This window comes from Pezoporus flaviventris, unplaced genomic scaffold (assembly GCF_033815535.1).
Source record: "Pezoporus flaviventris isolate CSIRO_AGI_PZ_B2104156 unplaced genomic scaffold, CSIRO_AGI_Pfla_v1 ptg000036l, whole genome shotgun sequence".
Lineage (NCBI taxonomy): Eukaryota > Metazoa > Chordata > Aves > Psittaciformes > Psittacidae > Pezoporus > Pezoporus flaviventris.
In genome coordinates this window covers 38925817-38939894 of record NW_026892584.1, presented here as the reverse complement: position 1 = coordinate 38939894, position 14078 = coordinate 38925817, and the positions used below count along the sequence as shown (strand labels likewise).

The 14078-nt window shown below is 36.1% G+C and overlaps 1 protein-coding gene across 2 annotated transcripts in view; it reads right to left on the bottom strand.

The window, feature by feature from the left end:
- WDR25 (WD repeat domain 25) overlaps positions 1 to 13145 on the bottom strand; it is a 66501-nt gene extending 53356 nt beyond the window's left edge. Inside the window, exon 1 of one of the 2 annotated variants that reach the window (XM_061463994.1) lies at positions 10804 to 13145. In XM_061463994.1, coding sequence (XP_061319978.1) covers positions 10804 to 11517 — 714 coding nt within the window. In that variant the 5' untranslated portion in view covers positions 11518 to 13145. The remainder of the gene's footprint in view (positions 1 to 10803) is intronic. The other variant, XM_061463993.1, reaches the window with a different exon arrangement.
- Positions 13146 to 14078: the final 933 nt, after the last annotated feature.

Sequence of the window (14078 nt, the reverse complement as noted above, 5' to 3'; positions counted from 1 at the left end):
AAAAGAAATACAGTGGAGGAGTAAAATTTTGTATAGGTATTTCTTGTCCCTCTCTTTATTTTGTGTAGGACCACCAAAAATACTGTTGAAATGCTTTCTTACAAATTCAGTAACAAGTCACTTCTGGAAAATGTAATGAGACCTACTTCTGATCCCAAATAAGTGGTCAGCTGAATAAAATGGGCAGTGGGAAGTTACATTACACTAACATAACTAAACTTAAAAATTTTGGTTAACCCTAAAACAAGCCACATTGCCAAATAGACATTAATTGAAGGCCAACTGCTATGGCACATGTCCTCAAAGCTACTGCAGCTTTTAATCCCTACAGAGCAGCTGCGCAGTCTCCAAGGGGTTCTCCCTTTTTAAGAATAACACAACCACATAACAGAAGGAATAAATAAGAAGAAATTTTCCACTGCTGAAACTGTATGGGAAAAGAACAACATGACATACATTTGGCAGTTTCTCTTTGACTTTAGACTGCAACAGTAGTATGTTAAGAATGATAGAAATGCGTTCAGAACACCTAAAAAGTACAGTCACAGTCATGGCTATTAGTAGTTAGTATTCAGGCCTAGAAAACACTTAAGCAATCAATATCTTACCAGCACGCAAAGGAGAACAACTTCAAATGTATTACAACTCCCCAGGAGATAATTACCTAATAACTATAGCCATTTATTAAATAATCTGATTTTCTCTTCACCTCTATGTATCATATTCATTAGCATCAATCGCTTCCTCAAGTCACATACATTTATGCTCTATTAAAGGGACCCTTTAAGTGTTAAACACCTCAGTTTCAGCCTTACAGCACTTTGGAGGCAAACTGTCTGAAGTGTCCTGAATTCCTACACGTAACTAAGGACTGGATAGATACGTTCAAAAAAACATAGCCCATAGATACTTGCATCTCACAGATTTTGATCACCCACTGCTGGAATAAGAAACACTGTTCTCAGCAATTGTACTCCCCAGCTTCTGAAACATCTATTTGCTGCTGACCTATGACTTAGTCCTTGAAAGCAAGAGACAGAAAACCAACACTGACCAACTCTGAAGTTGTTTGTTGGTTTTAGGCTTTTTTCCTTAACCTTGGGTTAAACAGTGGCTATCAAAATTCAAAACTTATCTATTTGTACTGTACTTCAATATTATATTTTTCTTAATATAAAACTGTGAATCAACTAAGGCTACTTGTGCTTTACAATTTTATATTGATATATTCACATATATGAAAATTTGATAACCACCTCTTCTATTTGTACAGTCAATAAAATAAAATAAATAAGCACAAACACAAAAAATTAAAAGGAGCAATTTAAGTTGTCTCATTCTTGAACGTTATCTACTGGGAGAACCTGTCACAGCAGGGACAACAGCTATGCAGGAGCTCCCCTGACCAAACATGAGAGAAGAGGCAACTGCCTGACAGCACAACAGAGCTGGATACATTGTAAGCAGCTGCACAACTGGAAGTATTTGTGCAATAGCACAAAGTAATACATTGCTACAACAGTTCTAAAAACAATGGTAACCCGTTGTACTTAAGGACAAATTTCTATCTTTAAGAAATAATCTAAGCCACATTTATAGTCAAGTCCTGTCCCATCCCCAACATTCACCAGGTAGCTTTCTTATTTTAAAAGTAGTTCTTACAGCCTTATTCCCACAGTTGCATGTAGTATCTATGAGGGGCTGTATACAGTTAGTGACTTAGAACAGCTATCTAAAAACCACAGCTTTAATGAATCTTGCATTCATTTATCAGTGAGCCTGGGCAAGTAACACATTCTTTACAACTCTTCATTCTTTCAATTGAAAAATAAATTGTTTCTTATTCCCAAAGCTATGTTAATAACTGGGGAAAAAAATAAAATCCTAGGCTATGGTAAAATAGATGCAATCTGAAACCCACTGATGTCACTGACATAACCCAGTCTCAAACATGAGCACAACTAGGTATTTAATTATGAAAATAAACTACTAATTATGTCAAGCAGCTACGTGTTTTGCTGGCAGTGAGAACATTCACAACTAGCACTACTTCAATACTAGCAAGCAGAGCAAGACTGAACCACCTAATTAATTTTAATTTCTTTTACATTGTTAACATAGTGCTAGCTTTAACAGATCTGCCAACCCTTAACATGTTTATATGACTATGTCATCCCTAACCACCTGCATCCTTAACTGCCACCCTTTCCATAGGGAACCAGCTGTGGCCTTCTTCATTGTGTAACAATATAGAATTCCAACAACTAGTCCCAGTATTCAGAATGAGAATTATTTTTTTTTTTAATGCGGAAATCACAATCTGGAAAAAGACAAGAAGATCAGAGAACAGGACAAAACCTGACTTTAGAAAGCAATGCCTTACAGAGTTGGCACATACATAATATACAAGCACATGCAGTCTTTACTATCTGTCATGCCCAGTATCTTTAATCTATTAGCCCACTGACATTTGTATAACTACATTTTTAGATGTGTCCCAGAGGAAAATCAGCAGTTTTCTTTAAATTAATAAATAAATAAATAAAAAAGCCTCCACAAGCACACTGAAGGTGAATTTCAGTCATACTATCTGAATCAGCCAGTCAGCCAGCACAAAGGTACTGCAAGACAAATCAAATGCAGTTCCAGACTAGCCACAAAATGCTTTTCTTTGCACAGGGATGATTAATGCGATGAAATATGTTATGCATAATAAAGGACAGTAAGCCATTAGTTCCACAGTAGTGAAGCAACTTTTCTGAAGAACAAGGGAGTTTTTAATGTTTCTTTCCCCTTTAATCTAAAGAGAATCTACAACTAACAGTTGTCTTTATAGAGAGAAAGCAAAATGGCATTAAAGTTCTTTCTATCAGGCTTCATCTAAAGAACAAGTGTTAACAGTCTCTCGTACATTCACTAATATTATGACCTTACAGATGCAGATATTGCACACATGACAAAAAACAAAACCTGCTTTAAAAAAAAAAGCAAGGACATGAACATACTAAAAAGAATAGAAATTTCAGGCAATTTTTTTTTTCTATTCCTGATGCTAGATAAATCTTACACAAGTAATCTCTCTGTAGAACCTGAAAAAGTAAAGCAAAGCTTCTCAAGAATTTGTTTCCTTGACAACATCAACAGACCAAGAGAGCTAAGGAACTGAAGTCATAAGGTGCCTTGTAGCTTGATTAGCAGATTATTAAAAAAAAAATAGCAGTATCAAAGATGCATCTATAAAGCTAGACTGCCAGAAAAGAAGCAAAGTCAGACTGATATTATTTATATTTTTAAACAGCAAAAAACTTCACAATTTCTCAACTGTTTTAAAAAAAAAAAAGGATACTTCCATAATGTATTACAGTCACTTAAGAACTTAAAACTATCCTAGGTCAACATTTTCCAAGCACTAAAATCTTAACATTTTCACCAGCAATCCCACTGAAGTATCCAAAAGGGGGATAACACCATCGTACATTTCTCCCATCTCAGGTGACATTGTGATGTTAAGACTGCACAGTAGCTGCCCACACAGATCCTACACATAATTGGAGGGCTTATTTTATGACATTATCAGTTAGACTTTGTTAGAGACACTACTTCATAGACATCTCTATGACTGTTTCTACCTTGGCAGAGTGGCATCCTGGAGGGGAGGACAAGATTGCTTATTTCTCTACTATAGGCTATTTCAGATACACTTAGTACACAGCTGGAAGAGTTCTCAGTAGAAAGGAAGTGAAGAATCCAGCCATTCAGGACAGATGGGTTTCTAAGAAAAATAGATAAAAACTTAATATTCTTGATTTTTCTGTAAGTAGTGACACAAGTAACTAAAACTCTTTTTAGGTAACATGAGAAACCAGAATCTTTTCTTCTGTATCACCATTAAGAATACACAGAAGTCACTTTCCACCCTTTTGAATTTCCAGAGAAAGAGAGGTTTTTGAAATAACACTGTCACAAAAGCCATGCCCCCAGTGCATGTCACCTGCAGCCACTTTGCTCCTATTGGTCAATGTCAACCAAATTTCACAGAGGCTTCAGTATTTTTCCCCTCAAGACTTGATCAAACTAAGCAGCTGAATAAAAAACACGGCAGAAGCTTCAAAGGAAGAGAAATTGAAGAGGATCTACACCCAGCCTCAAGATACAGCCAGACTCCATTAACTCTACAGCTCTTAGAAGAGCTATATTTTCTGAATTTTTCTCTAATTCCCAATTCTAGGGGGGAACACAGGCATATTAGCTGTGCCATGAAATAACAATCTTCACCGGCTCTTCTCCCCCATAGCCACATCCTCCAATATGACCTTAAAGCAGTCAAAAATGCTTTGCAAGACCACCTGAGGTACTACTTTTGTATTCTTTAACTAGATAGTAATTCAGGAGACATTTCCAAGTGTAAAGAAAAACTAATGCCCTTACGGAACTGAAAACCTAACGCAGAAGCTGAAAGGTTCACTGTATTTTTGCCCGGGGGGGGGGGGGGGGCTGGTTTTGGTTGGCTGGTTGGTTTTGGGTTTTAGTTGGTTTTGGTTTGGGGCTTTCGTTTTGTGTTCTTTTTAGCATCAGTTTTCACACAAGTGTTAAGATAAATTCTGATCCAAAGCAGCGCTGATTTTAGTTCTTGTTACTGAGAAGGAAAAAAAAAAAACAATGGCCTATCAAACAGCACAGAGATCAGGATGGTGTTATTTATACAGAAAATGTACTCCTTTGAAAAAAAATCCTTTGAGGCACAAGAGTGTGTCAATTACTAAAAACATAAAATAAACTATACAAGTCATCTCCAGCTGTGGATTCTGAGAAAGTGAACAAAGACATTACGAGGATCTCTGTTTCCCTGACAACAGCATTGCTGGAAACAAAATAATTAAAAAATACATCTCTATGTAGCAGTGATTTCCAACCATATCTAGGTATTAACATGCCAAATGTGGAACAACCCTTACCTACACATACCTTTGGGATGAAGAGACCAAAATCCACCACCTTCAAGGACTGTTCTTTGCTGACTTGTGTTAATGGCTTTTGCAGAACAGTTGCGTGAGAGCTAGCTATTACATCTTCACCTGCATTATCATCTAGCCATAAGCACAATCAGAAGCTTTAACTTATGGTCAAGCACATGCCTCCCATTAGCAAGCTTAGTGATTCAAAAAAATATACTTACTTCTAAATGGACAAGGGAAGAAGGCCAGAACAAGGCATCATAATAGCTTCGCTATTTCAGAATAGTTTAGACAGCGGCCTCTTCAACAAGAAAGCAAAGCTTTTCTCACACATATAGGTAAGCAGCACACAAGCTCTGGAACATAGGTGTTTGTCACTTCCAAGATAAAGGCGAGAACTGGTTATTTTTAAAATAAAGGATTAGAAACATACCAACATCAGATATATCTTTTCTAAGTTCCAGTTAAAGTGGAATATATGTATTAAATGGTATGACTGCCCCAAATTCTCATCTTATGCATTAGCTACAGTCAAAGGAGCATTGCCACAATTAGATTTTAAAATTAATCTAAAAATTGCAATACTTAGGGTACCAGCAGCATGATAGCTAATAATACTTAGTGAAGACTTTGAATCTAGACTAGCAGTGACAGGGCTATGGCCATTTGACAGCTATGCATGAGTGTATAGGAGATATCCTGGCAGTTTAAATTTATTCCTCATTAAAAACACATGCATCTGACAGAACAGTGAAAGAAACACTGCCTATTTCAAGTTAATTGTGTGCAGAATGGTTGAAAACTGAAATGTTGGTTTGTTACCTCGAGGCAGAGTAATAGCAGTAACTAGGAAATCTGCATTGCTACCATCAGTGCTACACATATTATATGGATGAATGGAGGTTACCATGTTCCACTGCTTTCAGTCCAATACAAAGGACCAAGAATAAGAAATTCCTGGAATAAATTACTATGCTATCTTTCTCCTAATGAACACACAACTGCAAAATACTAAAAGGTTTTGAAAGTATGAATAAAAATGGTATTTATCATAGTATTTGATATATTCCTGGAAGCAAAATCATTAAATATCACTATTATGGGTAATATACCACTCTTGATCTAATGATCACCAAGTCTCCTAAAACTGCAGAAATAGCTGAAAGAGAACTCTTCAGATATCAAGCTACAAAGATTAATGACTTTGGAGCTCAGAAATCCCCTGATTTGAAAATAAGCCGAGACCAGAAGAGGACTTAAAGGCACTATAAACCTTTGATTTGCTCTTTTTCTCTAGGCATCAGCTTATGGACCCTACTAGAGACTGACTACTGGGCTTAGACAGAGCCTTGGTCTGACTGAACCAGTACAGCTGTTCTTGTGTTCTTAGTCATGAGAAGTAGGCAACACCTCTGTTTTGTGTTCTTAGTCATGAGAAGTAGGCAACACCTCTGTTCAACAGGCTGACATTTTTAACTAATTTTAAAGACTTTTATTTTCCTTGTACAGATTTAGCTACAGATTTATAGATTAAATGGAAATACAGTTCAACCAGTCAAGTAGGGAAAAAAATACATTAGAAAAACTTCCAAAAATGTGTACAAATTATCCCATTAAAGGGCTATTAATATACATTTTGTGTACTGAAGAATCACATTACTTTCTTTTCTTGGTCCTGTTCATCAATGGAGGATGAAAGCGCTGAAAATTTTAAAAAAAAACAAAACTTTGCAACAGATAGAACACCTGCTGTAATGCTCTAAACAGAAAATCAGGAACACATAAATATAAGTTTAAAGATTATATGAAGATGCTACCCTAATTTTAAGACAAAAGAGGAAATACGGAATAATGGTATGGGAGGCTTGAAGTATGAACAATTTCTAAAAAGCCAAGTCCAGTATCAGTAACTGGTGAAAATGCTTACATCTCTGTGGCTATGTAATTACAAGGTCTTCCAAGTAAAAAATACTAACAATACGAATGCAAGATAGTGGTTTCTGCAATTGGTAAACATGTCTTGGAAGAGACATGCTACCTAAGGCAAATAGCTGTATTCAACAGTAACCTATGATTTTGGATTCTATATTTGGGGTTCTAAACCAAAAACATGTTAACTATTCACACTATGGAAACATAGTAGTAATTGTGTTGAGTCTCAAAATTTATGGAAAAAATACTAGATGAGATACTAAAATCACAAACACTATTTTGGGGTTTTAAGTAGGCAAAACCAAAAACAAGAGTAGTACCCTAATTTTCATTTACAGCAGCTATTCAAACAGAAGATAGATAAGAAGTGTTATCCAAAGAAAACAAATTTAATCAGTTGTGTTTCACAATCCTTAAAATGTATACTTAAAGTAAAAACATAAGCCACTGACAATACATTTAAAATGCAATAGTGAACAGCACTGTCACAGCAAGAGTTTTCAACAGTACTTTCACTAAGAATCAGGTTTCTTGCCCCTTTCTCCAACTACCTAGACTGGAAGTACTATCTGCTTCACCTCCTTGGAATTCTAAGAAAATAGAAGGTAAAAGACTTGTCAAAGCCTAAATCTAAGCTTCCCTCCCCCATTCCTTACAAATTTAATATTTAGCATGGAATATTCGTGTATTAATGCTCCGGATTTGAAGAGCTGTGGGCAATTAATCTGCAATATGTATCACTTCCCATATGAAACTCTACCTTAATTCCAGGTTTCTACGAAATCTTCTTATACTTTTTGCAACACAAGCATAAACTTTCAATTTTGGTCTTTCAGCACACAACATGGAGGCAAACATTAAATCGTCCCAGTCTTTAGAGGCACAGTTCAGTCACCATCCCTTTTTAAAATGCTGAGGAGCCCCATCTGCTGGTAGAAGTATTACTCTAGAGAATTACAGCCCTGAGCTGGTGATTTTTTTTTTTCAATTGTACCACTTGATAACTGGGTTTTTTTAAAACGCAGCCATACACAAAAAAAATGAGCAAATATTTTAAACGAAAATATAAAATTCACTGAAATAGTACATGAAAATTTTAAGAGGAAAATAAGTACATAAGAATGGATAAAAGATGAAAAACTGCAAAACTGTTTGGCTAAATACTACAAAAATTGCATTCAACTAAAGATCTTTTTATTTAAGCACAACTTAAACTACCATACTGAGTCAGATATGCTTAGACAGAACTCTTAGTTCTGAGAAATCTCCACCAATATTGGACTATTCAAAAGATATATGTCTCGATGCATAGGTTGAATGTAAGGATTAAACCCAAGATATTTACCCATTAAAACATTCAGTCACATTTATTCACATGACTAACTGGAAGTAGAGTTTTGTGGCCATGGATTGCCTACTCGCTCTGATCATACAGGGACTTTAGGCTTCTGTTTTGAGTTTTATCTGAATCACATGTTGAAAATAACTAGTGCAAACATCCTGAGTGTCTGTAAATTTCCATTAAACAGGACCACCTTCCACTGCCCAGATTTAAGCTAGCAATTCTAAGCAGGTGTTTTTGGATGAAAACAGCAAAAAAAGGTAAGCTGTGGGAAGGTACAGGATCAGGAAAAAAAAAAAGTGCATCTGTATCTTCAGTCAGTTGCTTTATGCTTATATCAGAAAATGCAGAACTTCAGGCAGCAGCGGGCTGTCACAGTCATTACAAATTTATGGACTTGTGACCCTAGAAAGTTGAAGAAATTAGTTTCGTAACATCAAGTCAATACTTTATCTAAACGTGCCCTCTACTGGCCTGAAAGGTACTTGCGTAAAGGTGCAAACTGAAGATCCTACTGCTCATACCATTACAGTCTTCAACTTCATTAATAACAACAGGAAGCATTCATGGGTATTTCTTTACAGGTAACCTTCCAAAATACAGAAGTGTGTTTTCATATACTTTGTAATAGTCACAGTATTACTTTATTAACTTTTTACTCACATGCTCTGAAGTATTGCCGCCTTTTATATTAAATTACCATGGTTTGGGGCACCTAGAGCAAGTAAATTTCTTCAAAAAACAACTTTAATGTTAAGGAATGCTTCCAAACAGTAATCTTTCTTTCTGCTTAGAATACAAGACAGGCTATTACTTCCATTTTTTAATAATTTTACATTGCAGAAACAACTTTGATTTTAGATTGTTTTACCAAACTTAATACATCCATAATTCCTCTTATCAGCAAAATGAGCCTCTGGGGTAGTAAACAAATATTAAGCATATTGTGTAACAGTTTAAAATAAAAAGTCAAATTCAGACATATTGAAGTTAGAGATGCATAAAGTTTCATACAGTCCTAATTTAAATTGCTATTTACCAAAACCATCCATCAGTACTTTTTGCATATCTTAGTGTCTTCCTTCTAAGTCAGTTCTTCAAGTAACACCCAAGATTTAACTTATTCAATAGATCAAAGAATACCTGCAAAGAAAAACAAAAGTACTTTTTTCCTCCATTTAATCTTTAAGAGAAAGATATAAAAAAATCTTGGGAAAGAACATGAAGGAGGAATTACCCACAGTTCAAAGTATTCAGGCTTTGGTGTGATATGTTATGCTGACTACAGAAACAGTGAAGTTATTATAACTGAAGATAAGGCAACTGAGAGGAGTAAATTTGATTCATGCTATAAATCTGGACTTTTCTGCAAGCATCAGTGATTTAATAGACACTAGGAGAAAAAAGCAAAAACTCTGTCCAACATTCAAGAACATCACTGCTTCAAAGATGAAAAGTGAGCACATATAGGGTCCCATGGCAAAACTGGGGAAAGAGAAAAAAAAAAAACTCTAAGAGAAGTCATACAAAAGCCAAACTAAATGAAACTCCAATTCTCCACTACAAGTTAATCAGCAAAGTAGTTTAAAAGAAACAAACAATCTCAATTTTAAGAAGAGAATTTAACAGTATTTTTCCTACGTGAAATCAGAATTTAAAATCAGGTTTTAAAGTTCTAAAACCTCTCCTGAGGTTTTAGAAGCATGCTGATACAATGGGTGTTCTTCTCTTTACTTATTAAGGCTTAATTTAAAGGGTCAAATTTTAAAATAATTGTACCTGCTATGTTAAATACAATAAAGCATGCCTTCCACCAAGAAGGACACTTTCTGTATGCTCTTATCAAAACCATGTGCCTGTGTAAACCCACTTCAGACTACCATTTGAACCCAGAGGTGGCATTAGCCCTGTATCTGGGAAAACACACACATAAAATACTTTTATATTACACAATGTTAAAATAAGACTCATTGGACTAAATTAATACACAAAAAAACTGAAGTCAAATTTGCTAAAGGAGGAAATTTCACTTTAAGTACTGAACAATTAACCCTTGAAACAACGTTAAAGTGGGAAGACTCCTTAGATCATGCCAGGACACCTTTCTGGGATGCAAAACATCAGTTCAGATGAAAAACTGAACTGTCAGACCTTAGGCCTGACAGAAAGGTAAAGTTCCTCAAAATATTATCCCACTATTGGCAGTCAATTGTTTAATGACTGAAGGCAAAATCTGTAGTCAGACCATGGTGCCTATGGCCATTGTGAAACTAAAGTAGAACATAATGAAAACATTAATACACATCACAAGAAATGACCCAGCAGAAATATAACTTAAGATCTGAAACACTGACATGCCCAATACAAATTAAAAAAAAAAAAAAAAAGTAGGTATAGTGAAGGATCAGGCTGCAAGTTCATAACTTGCAAATGTACTTAAAAGCAACTCCTCACATTCCGAATACACTGGAACTGTTAAACACACAGACGCAACTATGTTATTCCCAGATCATTATTTAATGGCGCACTTTAAAGTTTGATGATTGATCCGCAAAACATCTTGTTCTACATTACCTTGACTGTTTTGTCCATAGAAGCAGAGAGAAGCATGTGACTTTGTTCCCGTACAGGACACCACTGGATTTCATTGACAGGGCCACTGTGTTTAGACATGAATATTAAGCTTTTGGGGACTTCAGTTAATTTATATTTGGATCCCAAATATGGCTTAATTAATTCAGAGATCTTTCTCAAAGTCTGCTCTCTTGATATGCCTAGCTTAACATTGCAATCTGAGTTTTCTCTCTGATCACATTCTTTTTTCTCAGGCATACTGGAATTTTCTTGACGCAACCTTTTAGGGATATACGGTCTAATCCCTTTTATGGCAGTAGTACTGTCTTTATGTATTCTCTTGTGGGAAACACCATTTCCAGAGTTTGTTGAAGAGCTTGATGCTTGTTCATAGTTTTTGTAGGACATACATAATGCAGTATGGCCAGAGTATGCTCTCTTACAATAAGGAGATGTCAAATCCGCGTTGTTATTCTGTACATAATGCTCAGAGGCATCTTCACAAGCAGTGCTTGTGCCAGAACAGTCCATGTTCCCAGTAGGCTGCATTTCATATGTAGATTTTGTACCCAAACTACCAGGTGCAAAGTACTGAACACAATTCACAGAAGAACTTGGCTGGCTTGCTTGTTTGATGGAAGTATTGGGGACTTCAGTGTTTTCAGTTTCTGTCTCAGAGTCTGAATCATCGTAAGCAACCAGTGACAAACTCATTATGGCTAGACACAGCAGACTCCAGAAATCTCTGTGCTGGAATCCTCCAAAAATGTGATCTAAAATAAAGAATCAATTATTCAGAGCAAAATCTATTAGTCTGCAACTTGAGTAACGTAAGGATATAAATATGCTTTCTTTCACAGAAAAACCTGTAACTTTTATTACTCTTTATTAATGGAATTTATTCCTCTATTATAACACATGTGCACATTCAATTATGCACCACCATTTGCCTCCAAGCACTTTACATACATTTTTAATGCACTGCAGAGATGCATTTGCATACCATAAAACAATGAAAATGAGTATGAAAAGGAAAACAAACTTGCAAAATAAGTACTGCAAATCACTTTCACCTTACTTGCAGCAGCACTTCCTCTCATACGTAGAAAAAAAGATGGTAATTAATTATGCAGTGTTTTGGTGTGTACATTTCAAATAATACAAATACTACAACTATTTTGGAGTCGGTCTAACAATATATATTTCTTAACAGGGCAGATGACTTGAAAGAAGTATGAAGGGGTTCAACTGGCAACTAAAAAAGTAAACGTGTTTTTGACCCTATGATTCTACAACCCATTCAGCAGTCTTCCAGTGTGAGGAAATTCTCCAAATGTATACACACAGCAAGGTCAGCACAGCCTTTATTCTTACAGGATGGAATTATGACAGAAACTATGCTGAATTTGCTGTTTGCATTTACTTACAGAAAAATAAGAGCATAGATGCTTGTTTACTGTGGAATAAATTTTTCCAAAGTGTCTGTGAATTAGAAATCTCATACAGAGACAGTGTATGTAACATGTTGAATAACTCACCACCATAACAATCCCACCAAGCTTCTGCTAATAATTTGGATGAAGCATGTGGACTATAGGGTTAACTACATTCAAATAATTCATGTGTCTGCAGAAATAATCTTTCACATTCTGCTGTTTATAGTCAAGAAGTATTGCTAACTTTCAGTTGCTAAGATTGAATAAATGGGACATTTCATTTCTGCTTTGTTTCCTTGCCCAGCTGTTAGCACTCATTATGCTAAAGTGATTTAACCCACACCACTTTGAGATCAGCTGCTGAAATTTTTAGTTTAGGTCAACATATAAACTGTCCTTAAAAGCATCTTGATTAAAATGAGAATGCTGTATGAAAGTCAGTATCTACGTAAGCATCTGCAGAACTGATGCCACAAATGTAGGTCCTCCAAATACTACTCCAGGAGTAGTACTACTCTGGAATTTGTAAAGATTACTCACTGAACTTCAGAATTAGATCTATTTGAATTAAAACAAGAATGCTTCACTTAATCTACAGAAGTGTTACATTACTGGCTATGGTCTAAATTCTGTAATGAAATTCCAAGCACAAACGTGGAAGACAGGTTCCTATGAACCTCATAACAGATCTTTCCAAGATAAGTGATCAAGAGTCTAACTGGAACAAGGTGACCAACATTTTGGCACATAAAAGCATCAAGGTCTCCCTCTAGAGGACATTTTGTCTGTATCTGAAGTTTATGACAGCTGAAAGTGAGAGCAACTAAGAGCAAGGAAAAGTTCTTTTTCTAATAATACAACTTCCTTTATTAAACCAGCATCTCACTTAAACAGCGTAAAGGAAAAAAATAAGTAGTGATTCAGGAAAACTTAAATAATAATTCAAAAACAGTAAATTGAAGACTAGTAGTAAATTGAAATTTCTCAGCAAATCAATAGTAACTTTGAAGGACTCCAATAATTGAAACAAGTAGTTACTATTTGTATTGCAGTGCTGGAAACAGGATGCAGGCAAAAAGCATCGTGTTTAAGGAAAAAATAGAGTAAGAAGCTGACCTCTGGCTGAAAGCTATAAATGAAGATACACAACTGGATTGGGTTGGACTTTCAAAGTTACTGGAGTTTGGTTTAACACCAAGAAAAACCCTAAGCTGAGATTCAGAGAGGGTGTCTTGCACATGCAAGGTTAAAAAAGTTTCCTATGACATACTGGAATGAAGCTGTCCCATTACGTTTGGTTAGTAACGGGTCAGGTAACTCCTTCCCCTCACACACATCACTCATAAGCATTAGTATTTTTGTAACAACACCACAACTCTGCCATCTTAAGATTTCCCATTCAACATCTGCTTCTAAAGAAACACCACCCCAAAGTTTATCATAGTGCCCCAACTAAAGAAAAACACAGGGGAAAAAAGGCAGAATGTACTTCACTGGAAACATACTGTAAGTAGACCGAATTTATTAACAAGAATTACAATGCACTGAGCTAACAAGGAAGTTTATGAAGTTTCGGTTGTCTTTTTCCCATGGCCGATTTATCCGAACGCATTAAATGAAAGAGCGTTAGGCTTGCACGCACAACGCCACACACCAGCTAAGAAACCACGAAAGTCACTCTAGATACGACATAAGAGGTAGGAGCAGCACTGCCAGCCGCTCACGGCGGGATTAACTCGCACCCCGGCCGGACAGCCCCGAGTCCTCTCCAAGAGCTTCCTCGCTCCCGCCGCCCCACAGCCCCGAGGCGGGGAGAACGACCCCCAACCCAAAGCCCGA